The following is a 23,079-nucleotide window of genomic DNA, read 5'->3' as shown; positions in this document are numbered from 1 at the left end:
CTTTTTGGAGGGGGGGGGGTGTCATCATAACTGTGGCTCATTCTCCACCATCGCTATCTTTCTAATCCATCTCCAAATATTCCGTAACTTTCTCTCCACCCTATCCCGTACACATCTCAACAGCAAGTCGTCATCGCCGTCTCAGGCGATCGGTTATCTAGAGATACAAACTTGTCTGCATAGAACAAGTCCTTTTCTGACGTAGCTAGGGAGTCGAGTCGTTCCTCATTACCGCACGACTACAGCTCCACTCCCGTATGCTGTTGAGTTTGGATCGGCACTTACCTGTTCCACGTGTAAGAATTGTCTGAAGGCGATCGTTACCGTCTACACAGCCAAAACAAACAGATAAAATGTCGTTGGAACTTTACGTGAAGGTAAGTACCTAATCGGTAATTTTTGTCATTGTTCGTGATCAATTGATTGAAGAATAAACACCGTCAACCACCTGTTTGGGTAGAGCCGTTGACGAGTAGGAATTTGTAATTGCCTCGTGTTACTCGATCCACCTTATATAGGTCAAATTAGAGTCAACCAGGGCCGTCACTGGGCTCTAGGTTGACTGATGACCCATTAGGAGAAACACACTTTTTCGAGTGCGATATTTGTATAATTGTAGACTTTTTAAAAACATATGGTCAAGTTACATTATAGAGCAATATGTTTGAAGAAAGCCAAGCATACACGATTATATTGTTCAAACGATGTGGCTATATTGGTCTACAGTCAGCCCCACCCAATAGCACCCACACAGTGGACCTTGGTACACCTGATATAATTTACAACGACGGTACAGTGGTATGTGTTGTCCAAATATAATCTTGGCACTTTTTTCTTAGTCCAAAATTCCTGCGGTAAATGACTATGAGTGAGACAGTGTGATGTATTTTGGGGTCGATGTTTCAGCATGATATCACCGAATAATTCGTCTCCTTTGTTGACCTAGACATTATAATCTTACGATAAAACAGTGGCAGTAATCCGTTAATAGCTGTGAACTTGTCTGATATAATCTATTCTTCATTTATCGCTGATGGTTTGTAATCACTTAATACGTGTCCCGTCAGTTTGCTATTTGTACTGAGTCGGCGTTATATCTACACTAACGTTCTGTTAATATTCCAACTAATCTATCCCCGTTAAAGATAAGTCAATTTGTGAGAGCCAATAACATTGCCACATGCTGCCATATATGGCAATAATCCGCTCCTGTTACCCTTATTGTAAACTGTAGGGTCAACTGACACCGCTAAGTCTGTTTTCACCAATAGACTTTTATTAATTCTGACTTGATCCTAAAGGGATGAATAAGCCTTGCAAACACAACACAATATATTTATAGATATTTGAAAGGTAACGTCTTTGCAAACTACTATATTAGTGGAGATTTTTGAAATCACCAGCTGTCCGTCAAAGGTGTGGATCAAAGTTCTCTTTCAGTACATGACAGCGACAATTCCTTCCTCAGTTGAGGGGAAGAAATCATTGTATCCAAGGAAATTAGTCCGTTGACCTTTCTATCTTCCGTTGCTAATTAATGATCGATGGTTTACAAGCCAACAGTACATACCTCCCACTCAAGTTCCGCTAGTCTCTCCATTGCTGTCAACGATGACGATACTCGACATCCTAAAGAACCCAAACAAAATTATATTTCCATGTGTCTCTTTTGCATACTAAATGGTCAAACGTTGAGAAAAAACATGAAAATGTTAACAAACCATCTTTGCTGGATAATTAGTTTAATATTTATCTACTTATTTATTTTAGCCATTCCTCGTCGGTTTTGATCTATGATAAATAATTCAAATGTTAATATTAATTCCCCTAAATTTTCTACAATCACACTACCTAAACTGTAATTTCATACAAACGCAAAATACGTGCAGTAATAGTTGTGGTTTCTGGCTAAACAGCATACAGTATGATTTGTTACTGAATATATCTTAGAGATTATGAATCGATAATTCAATATTGCAATAATGTCAAAATCTTTACCTTTATCCACATGAAATTACTCTCATTCATGAAGTCAAATTCGACGAAGCATTTCATTTGCTAAACGATTACGTCACACCTAGAAATGACAAGAACAATGGAAATATCTATCATTGACTATAAACTAAACGTTTCTGGTCACCATGGAGAATTTTAGAGACAAAAGATATTTTTTTCTGTAACAAGTTGAAGTACCATATTGTTATCATTTTGCATATTTTCCTTCACGTGGATAAAGGTCAATGGCCCCATATCCTGGATCAAGAATGCGAAATTTACAGCGTCGCAATCCACATATCAATACGCCCTCACATAATCCTTTTTTGATCACGAAAATTGATGACTACGAACCTAATTAGGTCAGCTCTTATCTGTAAATTTGACCCGAACATTTCAGAAATTCTATCGGAACGTACCGCAGTCAACGTTTAGCTTTAGACTTTGAATCTGTGTAACTGCGTTGTCTCCAAAAATTTCATGACGTTGCTCTCTTGTACGTCATTTTAACCATTTAGGGACTCCAGGAAACGGTGTGAAGTATTCACAATCTAGTGCTAAATTTTTTGTAATATTTGCATTTCAAAATTCAACCATCAGTGTCAATTTCGGGTCATACCCTTTGCTCAGAAGTCATTCAAACAGCGCGGCTTTTTTCCCAGGTGTGTTCAACAAACGACCAATTGTATGGAGGAATGTGAAGTGTAATCTGACCCCTTATTTCATTGTCATATTTTATTTGCTGAGTAAACACACCAGTCTTTGGCATAAGATATCAGATTTGGTAACTACTCTACCAGTACAATCTGATCAACAGTTTATTGGCACCTTGGACTTGAACTCTGTCACAGATAACGGAAAGTTATTAAGTAGCCTTTTAGCATAGGAACTCAAACACTAAAACCAGCTCCCGTGCTTTATTCAATTGAAGAGAGTGTTAGTGGGCGCCCTAAATCTAATCACGGTAGGCAAATCTTAGTAAGTTAATCTTATCACATGTTGCATATAGAATCAGATCATCACCTTTCTAAATATGAAGTGGTTCAAACCATACAACGAGAATTAAATCCATGTTGCTATCAGCGAATTTCTGTATGGAGTTGATTTACCCATAATTTCCCCGTCCATCGTGTTGTTTTCAAGTTGCAACCACGGATCCGACGTCCCTTGCTTCAGTTTGCTATTGGGACGAGGTCGAGTTTATATTTAAACGAATGAACAGAACTCTTTTTACACCAAATTCTGTTTTTGCGACCATTTCGTCACGTTATTTACTCTTACTGAACAAAAGAAAACTATTGAGTGCATTTTATTGGCAATTGAATGTTGAATATTTCCGTAGTTCCTCTTTCCTCGGATTCCGTACAAAAGGTTGATCTGAACATTTCCCCTACGAGACTTGCACGTACTTTTAAAACCATGTGTCCTTCCCTCTCGTGTCTGTAGTCATGGTGATGCTGATGACGTTTTGGTCGTAGGTTATGACACTGTGTTGTTAATTAGGAAGTTACAAAGCTTTGCAAGATGACGTACACACTAGGCAGCCAAGCATTCACTGATTAATAGCCAGTCTATGCACAAACGGAATTCAAAACAGTAATACAGGTGAAAAGCATGGGGCCTGTGTTCAGGGCCAGGCGTCTATCTCGATTGGTACTTCTGTATTCTATATTTCTCATTGAAATGGACCACTGTTTCGTATACTGGGTTGAAGATAATGCAAAATGCACAGTCACTCCTATTGGAAGTTTCAATATGTGTGACAATGCAAACTTCACACCAAAAGCATTTCAAGATTTTTTTAAGTTGACAGATATATTGCTCTGATACATTGCACTCGTAAACTCTAATGGCATTTGCTAGGACAAGAGCTCATCTCTGCTAAAACATGCACATGTTTCACTCGGTAGTTAGACCACGTCACAATTGTACGGAACAAAATGGCGTGTTGCAGGGATGGTCTGAGCGTGGTCTGGGATAACAACAATTTAAACCAAATGTATTGTTAAAGTTTGAAATGTTTGATCATCAAATATAACTTTATCTCTCATATGTCTGATGGTTAACTCTATCTCAAACCTATTTTAAGAAACGTGTACACGGCACAGCCGAGTAAAAACCTCAATTCGAAATTAGGTGGGTAACAGTGTCCCCTTGTCGAGTTCAGATTTTCCGCTTTTCAGGTCAAATAGTGTTTAAGTTATTTTTAGCTCAGAAAAGGCTTACACATATTTACGGAACAAATCGGTTTGTGTTTGTTTATCACTCAAGGTTGTGTTTCTTGATTTTGTCTCTCAAATTTTGTACTGGTATTTGTTTGTTAAACTTTCGCACTGGAAAAGCACTATATACCCGTGCATTGTAAGTGTTGTGTACGTGCTTTTGTATTTGAACTGCACGAAATTCGATTTTTTGTCCTGCTTAAGTCATTCCTGTATCGCTCGTAATTGGCACGGAACAACCCACCCCAGGCAAGTTATAGTATTTCATCTTTTATTTATGTTGCTCACATACCTTCTGCACCAAAGTAGCAAAAGGTGACTTACTCAGCAGTAACCTTTAACCTTTGAAACCACCTAACGTGGTCATTTATTTGAAACTTTGGGATCAACCTTACTAGAAACAGGTTTAAACAGAAGGTGGCATATTAAAAGACAATAAAATACCACAAGATGAGGTCTGATTCGACACCGACAGACCAACCCGGTACGCGGCGTTGTGTGAGTTGAGGTTTATCAAATTTTAAGTTGTCGGGTTGGGTTATGCTGTTTAAAGTTCATAGCCACCGCCTAGTGTTTGTTAATGCAGTCATAATCAGCTGGTCTATGAGATAGCAAGGCGCTTACTTCATACTTAAAAGAGGTCTGGTTTATAGCATAGTTGAGCATGAAAAACTAGTCGAAGCCTTTTCCTTTCTCACGTGTTCCCTCCCGAGCCCCCCTCCCCTCTCTCTCTCTCCCCCTCTCTCTCTCTCTCTCTCTCTCTCTCTCTCTCTCTCTCTCTCTCTCTCTCTCTCTCTCTCTCTCTCTCTCTCTCTCACAGTTGATTCAATGTCGACATTTCTTTTACAGGCCGGAAAAGATGGCAATTCGCTGGGTGACTGCCCTTTCTCGCATCGTATTCAAATGATTCTACAACTTAAAGGACTTGACTATCAACTTATCCCAATAAATATGCAAATTAAGCCCCGGGAGTTCTTGGATATGAGTCCATCAGGAAAAGTTCCAGTCTTGATCCACGGAGAAAGATTACTAGATGATGCCACAGCTATTGCCGACTATCTCGAAATCACCTTTCCAGAACCAAAGTTGAGGGCCGACACGCCGCAAGCCGAAAAGGGAGGAATCGATATTTTCCAAAAATTCACAGCGTGAGTTTTTAGACTTGCTTTGACATATTGCTTCAAAACGTCGTCAACACGGCCTGTATATATATAGGCCTAAATTGTATAATCGTTATATTGACAAATAAATTTTTATCCGTGGACAAGAATTTGTTCGTCAACAAGAATATCGCACGTTACAGTATGGTCCGCAGGGGCTACTTAAAGTATAATACTTTGTGTTTAAACATTCTTTAGGAAGACGAGAAAGATGAATATGATATTTGTTTCATAGAATGAAATGAAATGTTATCAAAAATTACGGCTTTTGTCATTTAAAAAAAGTAAATTGGAAAAAATAATTTCCGAAGATAGGGACTGTGCCTTTATGGTTGTCATTCAAGTAGCAGCCAGTACGATGATGCAAACTAAGTCTAATAAAACTTAATTTCCTCTTTCAAAAATATCAAGCTTGTACGGATTATTCGTTTCAGCAAGTAATTGTTTTTTATTTCCCCGTATCGTTTGTGAAATATCAGACATGCATACTGACTGTTTACCTAGTTTTGACATTTACCATGATGATAGTAATGAATGAGACAGACGCGGTAGAAAAAAAACACGATTAAAGTTGACTAATTGACACTCTAAGTTTAAAAATCAATTGGCATAAGTTGAAAAACAAAAACACGATGCAAACCGGTTCCCCTGATGAACGACTAAGCTTGCCAGTTACCTGGTGATGAAATTTGGAAGTTTCTTTTTTTCTGTTTAATTTTAGATTTTTGAAGAACAGAGACCCGAATAAACAGGAGCAACTTGCAAGGGCCTTGAAGGATGAACTCCAGAAACTGGATTCATTCCTGGCCAGTTCACCGGGAATGTTTATCGATGGAGATGAGTTAAAACTTCCTGACTGCAATATCTTGCCAAAACTATATCACATCAAAGTAGCGGCCAGACATTACAAGGTGAGATAGATTGGATGGTATTGATCAGGGGAAAATACGATAGGTTGCCGATGTTTCTCATCTCGTCATGATTACTGTTGATATATAGGTACGGAGCAGGTTGCCTGGGGAAGAATACCATTTTAGCTACGATAGACTCTGTCTATAGAGGCTAGTGGTATTGTATTTGTGCTGCGGTTGTCGTCAGTCAGTTTCTTTGCCTGTATGTATTTCTGTCTGTCTGTCCGGATTGACGGATGGTCGACGGGTGGATGGACGGATGGATGGATGGAGATATTTTGAGAATCGTACTTAAAACTTGATATTTGGTGTGGAGATGTATCATAGGTATGCGGCGAGACTTATTTCTGTTTATGGCAATGTCAAAAAATATGGAAATGAGGTCAAAATTCACAAATTTTTGATCAAAACTCATTTTCTTCAGAACCGTTGGCCAGGAAGTTGAAATAGTCTGGTGACCCAGATTACAATGTGACAGTCATAAAGATTTCTTGTCAGCACAGCAACTAGTTTGTTTCCTTAAATTGCTCCGTCTGGATGTTTACCACACCTGGAATTATGCAGATTCATCTATTTTGAATATATGACTGTGTGTCCTCTGTATGTCCACAGACTAGCATGTCTTATTTAGTATGCATGATTGTACGTGTGTGTATATGCGGGCGGGGATGGGGGGGGGGGGGCATCTTCGCTTGCCAAGGTCTCCGCTCCGGGCAGCTGCTAACGAGCCGTGCGAGCGGACGATGGGGGGGGGGGGGGGGGGGCACAAGTGTGAGTATTCGCTAAAACAATGCATCAACCATAGGAATATCGACAACGAAACTTCCTACGCTTTCCAACTGGTATTCTCTTGTGTGTATCTTCCGTGCCAATAAATTCCATAGTAGCTACAGTACCATTGGCGCAAATTTTAAGAAGTGACTCGATGGTTAACGAGAAATTTGACGGTATTTCCATGCGGAGAACACGTTTTAATATTCACGTAGGATGAACAATTTTATGATTAAGAGTTGCTTTTCAATTTATTTCATTTTTCTAGAAATTCGAGATGCCTGAAGAGTTTCCCTCTCTGAAACGATACCTCGACGAGGGATTCGAAACCGAGGCTTTTCAAAAGACAAAGTGTGATGACGAGGAAATCATTTATGGATGGAGCAAACATTTTCAGTGATAATCGTCGATAATTGTCGATAATCGTCGATAATTGTCGAGATTTACAAATAGAAAGTACTATGATAAGCGGCAGAATATTAAGTAGGTTGGGAAATCAAAGAAATCGGTGAGCAAGGCAAGAGCAAAGTTGATGTATGTCATTCATGCTAAAAATCAACTTATATTGTGACCGTCGCTTCGGGAATTAAAAATGTGTTTCCGGTAGCCTGGCCTACATGAACTCGCTGTCCCCAAACTTTTCTCTTATATCAAAATTTACCATACTAAGCGAATTTACGATCTTTTACTGCTTCTATGGTCTACTCAAGTTAAAAAATGAGAATGTTTCAGACCAGTCTGGAAGGCATGTTACCGGAAACACTATTTGTTTTTCTCGAGGTCTTATCAAAGTTTGGTCACAAAATCTGCCTTAAGTTTGATTATAAGCAGGGCAAATGAATTACTCATTAGAGACGTATAAAGTTATCCATTCCAGTGGCAGCTAAGCTGCAAATTGAAATAGAGAGAAAATTGAAGTTCTTCGACATACAGAATGAATTGTACTAGTCACAATGTATGTACTACTTAAGACGCCCATTTTAGTCGTTTTTGACTTGTTATATGCTAATACACAGAGACGGTGTTAATTTTGTATTATTTACACCCATAAGTTCGACTTTTCTCTGATATTTTTCAAAGATTCAGTACTCAAACTTGCCTACCTAACCAGTTCCTTATCAAATAAGTTCGTCAAATTTATTAAAACTGTGGCTAAGACTGCATACATAGCTATACAAGCTTATAATCATGTCTTTCAGATCTTAAAAGTTTAATCAGATTTTTGTTCAGCCAGTATAAGTCGATTTGAGAGTGTAACGAATTATTTCATGCAGGCTTAAACTTGTTTATAATGACTGCATTAAAGTTAACCACAAAGCGTCATGACTGTAACTGAAAAGTCTTGGAACACAATATTTATGACAGATTGAACATTTCTATCGAAATCGGACATGAGTCGTATACACACTGTCCGAACGATGAACCGTGCGCCCTCTACAGAACGTCAGTGCAGAGGATTATTATAGTAATGAATAAATCAATTTGGTTTTACCGAAGAAGTATCGAAACCAGGAACAAATCTTAGAGTGTCATTTTCTGTTACACCTAGCACATTGTTGTCTGCATTGTGGAGGTTTGTCCGGATATGCCATTTCCGCCCATGTAACTTGTGGCATGGTCGTGATGTCACTGCTGTGTTTGGCTATCCTGATATTTAGATATATGAATGTCACAAATGAATCACGAAAAGAAAATATATATTCGAGTGTATTTTTGAAACGTACATCATTGAATAAATGAGCCTATTCATGGATACCTTGAATCTTCATCGCATATAAGAATACAGCCATCATGAAATGGGCATATCAACAACCATTTACGTGTATGTTCTAGCAGTGAACTATTGATAGCGGTTCAATGTTCTCAATGTATTGGCTTTTCCTGCGTAAAAATATCATTTTTATATCATAAATCAAACAAGTTCTTGCGTTTCCCATATGAATGCATTTAAAAACATGTTGAACTTAAGAACGTTTTCTTTTCAGATCTTAACGTTCTCGATATCACCAGAGAAGTCACTTTCAGACAGTATTTTCTTCAAAGCACTGTAAGGCCGTGTTGGTCACATGACTTATATTCAAATATTACAACATCGATGGATAATCATACCTCTGCCCTTTTTAATTCTAAAATCTTTTGCCTGTTCACATGTTTGTTTTGTATCGGTTTTTTTTTCATCTTTGCGACATCAACGAATTGATATTATTCCAGAGATCATTATTTTCCCATGTTTATGGAATACCGGTAGCTTCTTCCAGATAATTTCGTGCTTTCCATAAGGTTCAACTCTTAAATAATCCAAAAGATAATTCCTCATCATCTATGCGATAGGTGATTGATCATACGAAATAAAACAGGTTTAAAATTCGGGGAAGCTCATGAAGTCTGCCGACGAGATTAGCAATTTACGGTTGTGGATTCTGGTATGTGAGTGTTTACCCACAGATGATGAAAAGTCCTACATAAAAACATCTTGTCAGAAAAAAACTCGAAAGAACACTTCTGTAATGACATGATTATTAGCCAACAAATAGTAATATTCAATTTTCTCGCTTGTGACGTGGAGTATCATCTGTTAAAAGTTTTGGCTCTGCCAGCCCTCGTTGTGGTATGTCTTTATGTGACGTCAGAGGTGAAGCCAGGCTCCGCTAACGGCATTTTAATTTGAATTCCAAATTTACCAACTTTCTAATTTAGATGAAGTGCAGTATAATAATAATAACAAACTGAAATAGGAAATTACAGCAACGTTCTTTGTACTTTGTTCAGTCACAATTAATGATGTATTTTGGGTCTATTTCGTTGTAATTACTTTACCACTCTTTTTCGATGTGTTTCCATCCATCCATCCATCCATCCATCCATCCATCCATCCATTCACTCACTTTTGAACGCTGGAGTTAAAAAACAAGAAGTGTCTTGAAAGCAGCTAACCAATTACTGTACTAAGACCACCGATAGTAGAATTGATATTCCTCAATATGTGTTGCCGATATTCTTTCGGAGAATAAAGATGCAGATTTCTTGAAACTTACAACAATATGGAAAGCAACCGTCAAGATCGTAGGTGAGTCCTTAATTTATACCACAGGTCACCATGGGACAAATCATGTAGTTGTAACTGAAATAACATTTATGATCGATAAAATAAGCGTTTTATATGTCTACCTAGTATTAGGCCTATGTAGGCCTATGTATAAGATTTTCCCACAACAAAATATTCATATAGGCCTAATGTGAAATGTATTGAAAAATGGACTAAAACTCAGGCTGCGTAGACAATATTTATTGGGCATATCGACGTTATTTCAAGAGTAGGACAATACAGTTTATTTTACACACAGAGCAAAAGATATAGGATAAAAGATCAACAGGTGCATGTGTAACCGATTTCATCGTGTGGTGGCGGTTTCATCGCTGCATCGAGCGCGAGACAGTAAACTACACGAGCATGTTTGTTGACATAAACTCAATTTTTGCTCTTCTGACACCACCTGGTTATTTGTGAAGGATTAAGAAGCTAAAGTAAAACGCAAACATCAACTTAAAATACATCGTCAGTACGTATGTCTGCAATGTTTGATCGTCTGCTATTGAATTAAGTTACAGTGTATTTATCAGCGTTATTCACCCTGATCAACAACTTTGACGGATCGTTTGCATAACAGACACAGACCAACAGACAAGATGACACGAGGCGTTCCATTCTTGCATGAAAACGGGCCGGAATCTGTTAATATATTAACCGCAATATTGACCTCATTTGACCTTTATCTTGCTAATGCTTCTACTGTGTAATTTAGCGATATATAATCTTATCAAGTAAAGCAAACAGTTTCAGGTCAATCTAAGCGACTAGACGATGCTCGTCGTTGAGGGACCGTGGTTGATCTATTCCATTTATTAATAAAGATGTGAATTTGTTTTGAACTGGGAATTTTTTTTAAGATATGAATTTGATTTGAAGATGTTAATTTTAAAGATGTGAGTTTGAATGAGTATACATGAAAATTGATGAAGATACAAAATGAAAGTCTCTATTACGCTGTCTTCTATGATGAACTTTAAGACATTGTAAGTGTCACTGGGAAGTGCCGTTTTTAAAATAAGCACTCGTGTTGTCTGTGTTTTGATATTAGCGAGCATTCATTTATCATTGCTGGGATGGGCCGGCAAATTATTTTTATACCTTAGTCAAAATTGGCTATCAATACCCCTTAAAAAACCCCCTAAACTCCACAGTAGTCTAAAAAATGCTAAAAATAATATACACTCTGTTTTGTATCCAAAAAGATGAACCCTCTTTCAGTTTTCCACTTTCAGATGACCCCTAGATTTTGCCGTCTGTCCCATAATTGTACACTCTCTACAGTACATATTAATCCCTGTAGAAGAATCGTTCAGGGTTTATGCAGTGATTATGATCTGTCATTTTCGTTTTCCATCTTCTCACTCATCAGATCTCACCACGTCCCATGTACTTGTCAACGATTCAGTCAATGAATGAATTTGCAATAAAGTTCATAGCGGTCTCAGATAAATGGCGTTCATTTTGCACTTAATATCGGTTACTCAAGGTACAATGTTTCTCTTAATTTCCAAAGGTTCACATTGTGACCTCTGACCTTCTCTTTCGTTATGAAAGATAACGGTCAGTAAGTTTGCGTAAGCTTAGCAAAAGTAAGAGCAGAACTTCAAATATATATATATTTTTTCGATGTGAATATATAGTGTTATTTCTGCCTCGAGAAGTTTCTATATCTCTTGGTACATTGTGAACGTGACTTTGGATGTTGAATGGAAACGAATGACATTAATTAACATAGGAAGATATGCAAAGCACTGCCGTGAGTGCTAGTAATAGTATTATACAGATAAATAATATGCACAGACGAAAAGGAAACTACAACAAAATGTTGATAAGTGGCTTTGTCCTGTAGTTAATTCTATAGACATTAAGCCCTATTGTTTGTCAAATCACCTTCATACACTGTTGTCAGGAATTCACACACATTTCAGATAATGTCAAAAAGTTCCCGGCAGTTTTCGAAAGTTTCATTAAATTTAATCGCATGCTTTTGATTAGTGTGGATGTAAACCTTTAAACCTTTGCCTCCCTAATTTTACAAACAACTTATAATGGTAAGGGAGTTGAATGCTTTGCAATGTTATGGACATTGTTCAAAAGTGTTTATGTGTATACATGAAGTGAAATTCTTGAGTGTGCCATCTCAAATGTCCAAAGTGATTCTGAGCGCAACAATGCGCAGATTGGCAAGTCATAGTATTCAATCTGTGCAACTGCGCTTGACCCACTGAAGTCGCGAACTCATGCGAGTTTGACTTGATTTATACGAATAGCATAGTTTTGTAAAAAAATAAAATGTGCAAGTTGTCTGTCATAATTCAATTCAATTCAATTCAATTACTTTATTGTCCACAAATACATGTAGAAATTTGCCTTCAGGCTCATCATATACAAATTAAAATAGTACAACTAGGCAGAGCATTCTATAAAAAGGGACGCTATTACACATTGAAATGCTTAAAACACACACAAGGTAGCGACATAGGTACAAAAATTGAAACACACACGGAAACAACTAAGGACCAACTGGAGATTTAAAACAACTACATCGAGTTTGAGTTTAAAATTGAAATTGCTGATGGAAGAAATGACTATTTGAAGAGGTTTTCTTTGCACGAGGAAACCGAAAACGTCTCCCTGACGGGAGCTTCGAATTCTGGAAGTAACCATGAAGAGGGTGATCAGAATATTTGACAATGTTGTGCGCTTTCCTTTTCACTGCCAGATAGTAACCGTTATTGGATGTAGCGCAGGTGCTTGCAGCTTTGTAGTCGATCGAAGGCCCGGGATCGAAGTGTGAGGCCGAAGGCCGAACCTCGCTGAAGCGAAAAGTACCAAGCAAAGCTATCCAAGCAACGCTGCAAGTGACGATATTGGTGCCCCGCCCGGGAGTTCCGTGCAGTTTCAATCGTATGATAAAAATAGTCAGCATCTAACCATACAGACAAATTTTACGAAAGTTTTCATATTGAGACAGACTTTTACCATATAATTGTGTTAATTATTTCCTTTCATTGTCTGCTTTATTACATGTATTGTAATATTCCTAGTCCTTCGCAGCATCAGCAAGTCCGCTCCACTGAACTTCACCGTACTGCCAATAGATGGCGCAATTTAGTAACGCGCATGCGTAGTTCATGCCCCATACGACTGGGTGAGGTGTTCAGTGCATTCCTCCAAAATACTGCCTCCCACTCTTGCAAATTTCTCTCGGATAGCAAGTCGAAGCTTTGCAAAATGGGTGACATGAATAATTCAAATGATACTATAGAGCTCTTCGTCAGGGTAAGTAGACATCGTATTGTAACTTTTTCCCACAATGGAATGTGCGGAATGCCGAGAAAGTTCCCTCCAAAAAACGATGTGTGACCATTTGATCTGATTCACTCTGTCCTAAACTACGTTTGCAATTTTCTGACGGCACCCGCAATTTTTTTTTATATTAAGTGTCATTATCTTCATTGTCATTCTGAAGATGTTTTTGTTTTATCAAATCTTTGGTCGGACAAGATGATGTAATATATAAAGACAAACTGGGTTCAGTTCACTCTCAAGAAAAAATTTCAAAATGGCCGCCGTTTCGTCTCCCCAGTTGAGCCTGAAAATCAAGTCGGTGTGCATTTCAGATGTTCATACACAAGACATGTGAACTTACACTAAAGTGTCGAAGGCATTGTTTTTCTTACCTCGAAGATCATCAGAGAACGCACCAACTTAAAATGATGTCAAATTCCCCCATTCGGAAACGACGTGCACGCGTGCTCATGTGTTGCTACTCGCAACTTGTTGCACTTTGAAATATGACACCGCACGCCTTATAGCATTTGTAATTCCCGGCGCTAATGAATTCCCCAATTGTATTTGTCAAGAGTCGCTAAGCCTAAGATATTGTTCTGAAGTAGAAAGTCGAAGGCTTGACCCACAACAAGTCGTATGAAGTGTGAGTGATAGACACCATTCAAGTTTTTGCCGTAAACAGTAAAGTGTCAGTCATACTTAACACCTTTTCAGCTTGCCGACAGTAATATGTTAATTAATAATTGGCCAGAAATACTCAAGACCAGATGTGTTCATCTTCTGACAGTAGGCCCCAACCAAGGTCCTTTTTAACAAGAGCAGCATGTGAAGTTCTAGTGTATATTTGTGCAGTACCAAAGAAGTAGGGTCTTTGTAATTTAGCTTTAAGTTGATGTTTTGAAGGAAACTAAGAAAACTCCAAACTCCAGTTGCATGAATAATTACACATAATAAATTTTGAAAAAAAGACACTGCACATGCCTGTTCATATCAGAGATAGAATTCTTTGTGAACTGTAAATCATTTTCATTGTTCTACTTATCATGCCTCACCGCACTGTTTGGTTTTCCTTTTGTGGTTCTGTACTCTTTAACAGTGTACGGCTTGATAGACTGTCAACTTTTACTGCTTCTGCAAGCATAAAATTCCACTGCAAAAGGGGATTAATCACTGTAAATGTCAGTGATAAATGTAAGGGCATGGATCAGGGTAAGGTCAGCAGCCAGTCAACTGTGCCCAGTAGCCAGCCATTACAGTCAATCACCTCATGGTACCAAATACACAATTATTTTTCTGTTTTTCAGTTTTGTTCCTCAGAACTAGAGTTCATAGACAGTATTAAGATACAAATACCCAGGTAGCAAATCAATGTGGTATAGTTTTATAATTGTATTAGAAAAACAAATGATAGAAAAATGTCATGTGGCATCTGCATTAATGGTGATAGATGTTTACAGCATAATTTTGAGATTATGTCATAGCTCTGAGGGCGGTCTGAAACAAACAGTCTGTAATTGATAGCCCTGGGTGTAGAGAAGTATAATTTCCACAGGGAAGGAAATGCTTTTGAATGAAGGACCAGTCAAATGACACCTTGCGCTTTTAGTTGTAATATAAACTTAGCTCTCAAATTGTTGTAAGTTTGAAATCAGTCACAGAAAGGAGCTCCTCAACATAACTGAGCAACCTTAGATGTGCATGAAACTGAGAAATTGCAGGCCTTCACTTCAAAACAAATGGTTCATTATCCACGCATGGCAGAACAAAGTAAAATGTAAAATGATGGTACAATGTTAAAACCCATTTCCTGCCAGACAGTATCACTTCCCCATCTGCCAAGTCCGTAAAAAGTGGTATTGAGCCAAAACCCTATTTATTTTCACCCACTTGGCCTGGTATGTTCTAGCAACTTTAGTCTATGAAAATCTTGTTTACGGTATCTCTGTCTTCTGGGACCTTTAAACGTTCAATTTTTTGTTCAAATGCACCATATGATACATGTTGTGCTTCACTACTGTAAGCTTGACCTGATTGTGACATATGAACTTGGCAGGATAAGGGGTAAAATGATGTTCTTCTGCGTTTTTATCTTAGTATTTTATTTGGAAAGTAGTTTCAAGGTCAGCTAGGATTTTTGAAGACTGTATAAAATAAAATGCAGCTGAAGTCCCTAAGAAACTGAATGCTGACATATCATGCAGTTGGATATTTTCATGAATTATCCACAATGATTTTACCATATTTTTGGTGAGAAGTCCACCATCTAGCCTCTCTTCCTACAAGTTTATTTTTAAGATTAAAGTAGGGTAGCACGGTCTGTAGAACCAATGAGGCAAGTGTAGGCAATTGATAATGTACATCTAACCATCACTACTTTAACACTTTCCCTCTGTGTCCATGTTACAAATTCATAACTGGAAATTTAATCTCCTCCCCCTACCAAAATGCCCTTCTCCAAAGAAGTTTTAGCAAAGCAACAGTTTTGGTTTGTTAGATTTGTAATTTTGGTCAACATGTCCCTGTTACAGTCACTTGTATGAGAGCAGAACATTTTTCATTGTGAATGAAAAAACTGGCTTGGATGGCATTGAACAAATTAACATTCAAAGTAAGGCTTTAAAAGCATGTAAACAAGCCCTGTGAGATTACATCTAATTTTGCAACAGAGCAAATATCTGTTTTGTACAATGTCTTGTATTAAATTGTACTAGGTTTCTAGAGGTCAGAGTTCATCAGTATTCCAGTATGTACAGGGTTATCTAGGTGATTTACTACTGGGTACACACAACTTGCAGACATATGCCATCTGAGGGTCCACTTTGTCCTCAAATAATCTATGCTGTGCGTAGCATTTCGATACTAAGAAAGATAGTGGGCCTAGGGCAGCCTAGAGTTGACTTGGCCTGTTCAACTCTGAACAGGTCACTTTAAACATGAATAAATATATCCTAACTCAAAGAATATGCAAAGAGCTGCTTGCAGCAGGGGTTTCCCCTCATTTGTCAATGGAAAACTATGCTTGAAATGTCGTGTACTTTCTGATCAACTTGCGCTGCAATTAACCCCAGCCAGTTTTAACTGGTTTTGTATGAAGAGTTCACAGGTTAGGTTCGCTTTAGTCAAGTAGGTTCATGTTACAGTGCAAAATTCAGAATGACTCATGTTTGGCTCTCATTGTTCAGACCCAGTCACTGTTATCATGTACTATTTCATGGAAAGCACCCTCACGTGCCCTAATGTCTGGTCCCTAATATTTAATCTACAGATAGGGTATTATAGATATGCATTTGAAACCTGTCTTGTCTCTCTCTATGGCAGATCGTCCATGTAGCCGACACGAACACGAAGGTCTGTTACCGGCTACCGAAAAGTATGAAAATTGTAAAGAATGAGCTACAAAATCACTATCAGTTTTAAGTTGCAGGTAGAATAAGTCTGTGTCTTTGTATAAAATACTATAAAAATAGTAGAAAGTGAACAACCAGCTGAAAGTTAGTTGAGGAGACCTTAACTGCATATCATTTGCATCTAATTGTCGGCTACATGGACTGTGTGCCCTCTCTATGGTCTACCATATACAGTATAGATGTAGAGTTAAGCACATGAAGCTTCTAAACTTCTGCACGTACTGTACTTCAAAATTTTTGGGGGAAACTAAAAAATATCTACTCTCATAATCAACAGTAACAACCAGGGGCTAGTTTTGGGATAAGAGAATTAAATTACTTAAATTTACAGATATTTGACAGTGAAATAGTCACACCGCTGTTACTACTGTTATACAAAATACAGTTTGGAAAATATTTTATAACTGGCAATAGGTTCAAATGAATAACACAAGGACTTTAATTAAGGTTGTGAGTGTGAATACTGTCCTCAAAGTATCTACCTGAAATGTGTGTGGTCAGAACCTGTACTTTGGTGATGTAAACTGACATTTTAACTTATTGCTTTTGTAGATGGGTGATAACATGGGCAATGCTCATGTACAGGTTTGAAAATCTTGTAAGGTTTCCAGAAATATTATGTAGGACTTTGGTTGAATGACTGTAATTTGTTTGTTTGTTTCTCATGAATGGTGGTACCTGCTAAATTGTAATGCCATTTATGTGAACTTTTCATGGTGATTTTGATTGTACATTACTTTCATTTTGCAAGTCCTCAAAACGTCTTCCAGGAACATCACATGAACAGCTGTGATAAGAAGTATTACTATCTCACTGTCTGTAAACAAAAATTGAATGAATGTTAATATTCAACTAGGTTTAGTGTTGGTTAGCATCGCACTGAGGTCCAACGCAAATGATGTTTTACTATCGACAATGGATTGAAATTCTACTCCCAGTTTTGTTGAACATTCACAGGAAACACCAAATGGAATCATACCTGATATATCATCAATCAATATCCTTGATGCCAAGCTGAATTTGGATGAAATTTCTCTTTTCCCATGTGAACCAGTGAAATATATTATGTATATTATATATTGTGTATATTTTTAACAATTTTCAAATGTCTGACATCAGATATGGAACATTGAATTTTCAGACAACCTTTTAAAGCGCTTAGCAGGAAGCATAAAGCTTCATTACTATGCAACTTTGTGAAAAGTTGTTTGAATTGAAGCTCCCTGTTTTCATTTCTGACTGTTTAGCTCACTCATCAACCATTCTCCTGTTTACATGTATGTTGATCATCTTATAGAAGTTTTTTGATACTACAGTACATACTACTAGCCCCAAACCCTTACCCAGATTTTCAAAATTCAAGAATAATTTTGTTCCATAGTTGCAGCAAATATACACACATTTTTGTAATTGCGCCTTGATTTTGTTTCACAGAGCATATTTTTTTTAACATATGCAGGTTGTACCATGTACCAAAATATGACACTGATTAGCATATACTCATATCAGATCTAACATTTCTGGATTCATAATGTTTGTTTAAAGACCTACAAACATTTCCTCATCTAAGTCTTGTATCAGAACATTTACATGTAATTTATAAAGAGTACGATGGCACGGTGCATTTTTACCATCCAGCATGCAATTGTGCTTCTAGCTTTAACAGAATGGCAGTTATTACACAGGTTTTCTAGTGGCCATCTGCTGTTGTGTCCTTCAAATTTCTTTGCATGTAAGGCTACAGTCTGTGTTTCTATGATGTAATGAGTAATAGAAATAGACTGTACAAATACGACGTCTCACTAGATGTACTTTGAAATATGGCCAACAATTACATGAAATGCACACTGTGGATAGAATAATGTAATCCGAGGGAAAATTTTGTAATCAATTAAGCAAGACAAGTATCACAGCTTTAAAAATGATCTTCACAAAATTAACAGTGACAATTTGAAGTCAGGCCAATAAAAATTGAAATCAGAATAAAATGTTTACTGCATAGATATTTATGAATATTCATCAAAGATGCAAAAAGGACGTGGCTAGGAAGATATGATTTCAAGAGAATCAGATGAAAATCTCATATCAGGAAGTGATATCAAATCTAGAGGAAGCAACCCAAAGGATGGTAGAGTAAAATTGAGCTTTTTGAACAGACATGAATAATTTCATACAGATTAAATTAATTTTTGTGCCAACTTTTAACAGGAAATTTTAGTCTTGTGCGCGAACAAAATCAACATAGGACCTCGCCAAAAGCCCTTTGGGGAATTTCAGATTGAAATTGGTGTGTCCACACTTCATCATTTTACTTAAAGTAAGTCTGTGTGTGGACTCAGTGCATGCACAAGTACAACAACAGTAGCTGTGACCTGTGACTTTCATGATTTGAATAGTATGGCACTGATAACATTGAGGCTGGGGTATATCTAGTCCACACACACAATCATAGTAGCTCAATGTAACTTTTTGTAGTGTTGCTCATTACTACACATGTAAGGCAATTTACTTTCACCAGAGCACATGCATACTATTGATATTTGCACTGACTGAAAACGTAGAATAATGAGAAAAGTAACCGTGACTATTTTTGTTCGTAAAGAGCAACTATTATTTTGTGGAAAAACTGAAATTGGTTGTCTACAAGTGCAAGAAATAACTTTTTGGCATGGAAGATTAGACATATGATAGCTAGCAACAAAGCTTGCTATCTAATGAGACTTTAATGAAAAGATAGGCTGTTTTGCGTTGTTCTTTCCCATCGTTTCTGCAGCAAAAGACTTCACCAAAAACTGTTCCGCATGTACACTAACCTTTGACCCCTAAACAAGTAAACAACACACAACCCAATCAGAACCGGGGGTGTGGTACAATTAGCCAATGGAATTCAATAACATCATTTGCCATCAAACCAAAGATGGGAACTTGATGATTCTGCCAAACTTCAGATGGCAAAACACAGCATTCTTAGCATCTTTTTGTGTGTTTTCAGTGATAATAACAGAACCTCATGACAAGACTGCAAGCGCTCTGTACTCTGGGTATTTGCACTTTAGCTTGCGGTATATTCTGCTGTCCCTGCACAAATGTCTAGCTCATGTTGGACAGAGTATACGTCAAGCCCTCAATCAAATACCCCAAGTACAGTGGGCACGCTTGCACTGTCTCACCATTGGGTTCTGTCATAATGCAAAGGTATGAATTTTGCCAATTGAAAAAGACAAAAACTAGCTATGCAAAAGAATGGTATGTTGAATACTGTCTATTTATAGTCAACAATGAGGGACTCTGTTAAGCTGCTTTACGTCACTGTCAGGATACTTATGCAGGTTTCATTTAAAAAGAAAAAAAGAGCAGAGAACAAATCAGATATTCTTTGAACTCGCAGTGAGCAAAAGAAAAGTAACACTGGTACAATTGAAAGATCAAGTGATTACACAAGTGTTATGTTTTGAATGCATTGACTTGCTACTATTAATAGCACCTGTTGTAGCTGACTAAGCTATCTGTACACATCACTACAGAGAACACCATCTCATAATTAGGACATAGGCTGTTCCACTTTCCATGATCCCTTTTCTGAGGAGAAAGACGTTCCATTGTTTATAATCACAAAGTGTGCACTGTATATAGCAAGTTTTAGGTTGCCAAATCAATTTGCATAGATGACATACCAGTCATACATAATGTGTAGGGCTTCACATGAATGATGGTTCATTATTTTCAAAGAGTACAATTCGTGTCTTGGCCTACTGAGCTCTAATTTCTTGCGTTGTTATCAGTCTTGTTATACAACATCAGTGTACTGTATTTAACCATCCATGTCATATGTCCTTTAATTATGGTGTGTATGTGACAATAAAAGGGTGTTAATTTGCCTGAGAAATCTTGTATGTGACAATAAAGGGAGATGGAAGGTCACCACATTATCATATGCCATCTCTCCATCCTATCTGTGTCAGAGAGTGTTGCTCATTTGGACTCACACAGAAAAGAAACCAGTCAATGGATGAACTGAATCTATACAATTTCTGTAATTCCTTTATTTCTGTGAACATCAGCTAATAAAATCATTGCTGTGGTGGCCTACTTTCCCACTCATGGACAGTGGCAAATTCTTAACTCAAGTTCAGACACAGAAAATTAAGTGTGATTTCTAATCATAAACCATGTTGAATTCAAGCAGTTAGCTACCATTTTTGCAAACTCCAAAACATGTCACTAATCTACCCTGAATCCCAATATACCATACAACTAGCCTGGGAAAATTAAATTATTTTATGTACGTTTATCAAAATTTTGGGTAGAAGATGTCATCAGTACGTATTTTTACCAGAGATATAGCAATATTGTAAAGACTGTTGGCCATAAACTTCTTTATGGATATTTTGTGAAGCAAACATACCTACTACAGGTAATTTAACAAAGACAGGAAATGACCTTGTCCTTTCAGAGGGTATTTGGCTTTAACATCTCATCACTATTGTAAGTTTCCGTACAAGTCACTTTGTGTCTATGTGTTGTTGCCTGTGCTAAAGTACAGTATGAGTAAAGTATTTTGGTATGTGGCTTAAGAGACAAAACATACAACAAAAAAATGCTTTGTCATTGTTGATAGGCAAATGTTATCCAGGGCTTAAATTTGTTATGGTAGTAGTCTTTGACAAATCCTCGATAAAGTTAATTTTACATGATATTTAAGCTTTGGATAAGTAACATTGACAACAATAGAATTGTGTATGTGTGCCAAAAAAGCCATACGGAATGCCCATTCTCTAACATTTACCATTTCCAGGCATACCCCAACAGACCCTATTAACCACTTGCATTCTGTGGGTGCATTGGTGTGTTCACTGTTGAACGGTTTCAAGTGACCTATTGGAGAATTGCCAGAATACCTGGTATGTCTTGTCTTCTGTATGTGTAGTTAACAGGCTGTCCAGAAGTACATATATGAGAGCGTTCCAAACTTGTGCAATAAATTGGAAGAAACATTGTTGAACTTGCATTAAAACGGTAAATACCCAGCCCATTTGACATGGTCGTCATGGATGTAAGATGTGTAAAGTTATTATGAAAATACTATAAAGAATGTGGTTATGATATGCTGCACCATTGTCCTTGTGCATCCTTTGCGGTATTTCCGTAATAACATCATAATATTTCGAACATTTCCTGTACAGAAGTACTGAATCAATACATATTAACATTTTCTTGCATCAATCAGGACACTTATCAGTTTGTGTCATTGTCATATGGCTGAGAAGACACAGTGCCCAAAATGGGATATAAAAAAAATAAAATAATTGATAACAAAATGGACATTTCTTTTTTAATCATTGCAGGCTGGTAGAGATGGCAAGTCATTGGGAGACTGTGTGTTTTGTCAAAGAATCTTTCTCATACTGTGTCTTAAGAAAGTGAGTTTCAATATCACGACAGTTGACATGAATAAGAAACCCAAAAGATTCATGGACATATCGCCTGGTGGTAAGTATAAGATCATTGTCTGTCATGAGATTTAAACCTTTCGATTGTACTTACAAATTATGTAAATTCTTTGGGTCAATCTATGAGTTCTTGAAATATCATGCTGTTACAGTTAGCATGCAAAATGTGCTGATGTCAAAGATGGCCGTGCAATATCAATTTAGCACAGTGTCTGTCCAGAGGGATGCTTGCAGTATAGTAAAACAATGGGATGGGATGGGATGGGACGGGATAAGATGGGATGCAATGCAATGGGATGGGATGGGATGGGATGGGATGGGATGGATGCAATGCAATGGGATGCAATGGGATGCAATGCAATGGGATGCGATGAGATGAGATGGGATGGGATGGGATGGGATGGGATGGGATGGGCCCATGATGTGCCAATGAAAAGGTTAAGTTCCAGTTGGTAAATCATTAAAAACATTTCTTATTTCACAGGTCATCATGTCTTTCAGGGCTCGAAATTAAATTTCAAATGTGGTGGTCCATGTGGACCACCTAACAAATATTTTGGTGGTCCAAATTAAAAATGTAGTGGTCCGTAATATAACAATTGTTTAAGATGGCGTGATAGGTTTGTGACGACATACATTCAAACGACAACTTCTCGCCCAAACTATGTTATATACGTAAAACGTGCATATCACCAGAAAGCTCTTTCTATGAATTTAATGCTGTACCATTACATTTTGGTTTTTTTGGTATCTGAAAAGGCCGAATTTGGGATATTTC

At 37.5% G+C, this 23,079-nt stretch overlaps 2 protein-coding genes across 2 annotated transcripts in view; both read left to right on the top strand.

Annotated features, from left to right (window-relative positions):
- The first annotated feature begins 205 nt into the window (after nucleotides 1-205).
- LOC139141782 (chloride intracellular channel protein 4-like) lies at nucleotides 206-8,812 on the top strand. Its single transcript, XM_070711436.1, has 4 exons — nucleotides 206-377; nucleotides 5,067-5,365; nucleotides 6,099-6,288; nucleotides 7,328-8,812. The coding sequence occupies exons 1-4, from the start codon at nucleotides 354-356 to the stop codon at nucleotides 7,457-7,459; spliced, it is 645 nt and encodes a 214-aa protein (XP_070567537.1). The 5' UTR covers nucleotides 206-353; the 3' UTR covers nucleotides 7,460-8,812.
- A 4,470-nt stretch (nucleotides 8,813-13,282) lies between these two features.
- Nucleotides 13,283-23,079, top strand: part of LOC139141781 (chloride intracellular channel protein 5-like) — a 28,742-nt gene continuing 18,945 nt past the window's right edge. Inside the window, exons 1-2 of the mRNA XM_070711435.1 lie at nucleotides 13,283-13,432; nucleotides 22,197-22,341. Coding sequence (XP_070567536.1) covers nucleotides 13,385-13,432; nucleotides 22,197-22,341 — 193 coding nt within the window. The 5' untranslated portion in view covers nucleotides 13,283-13,384. The remainder of the gene's footprint in view (nucleotides 13,433-22,196; nucleotides 22,342-23,079) is intronic.

Source organism: Ptychodera flava, chromosome 10, assembly GCF_041260155.1.
Source record: "Ptychodera flava strain L36383 chromosome 10, AS_Pfla_20210202, whole genome shotgun sequence".
In the NCBI taxonomy this organism is placed as follows: Eukaryota; Metazoa; Hemichordata; class Enteropneusta; family Ptychoderidae; genus Ptychodera; species Ptychodera flava.
This window is presented reverse-complemented; position numbering and strand designations above follow the sequence as displayed.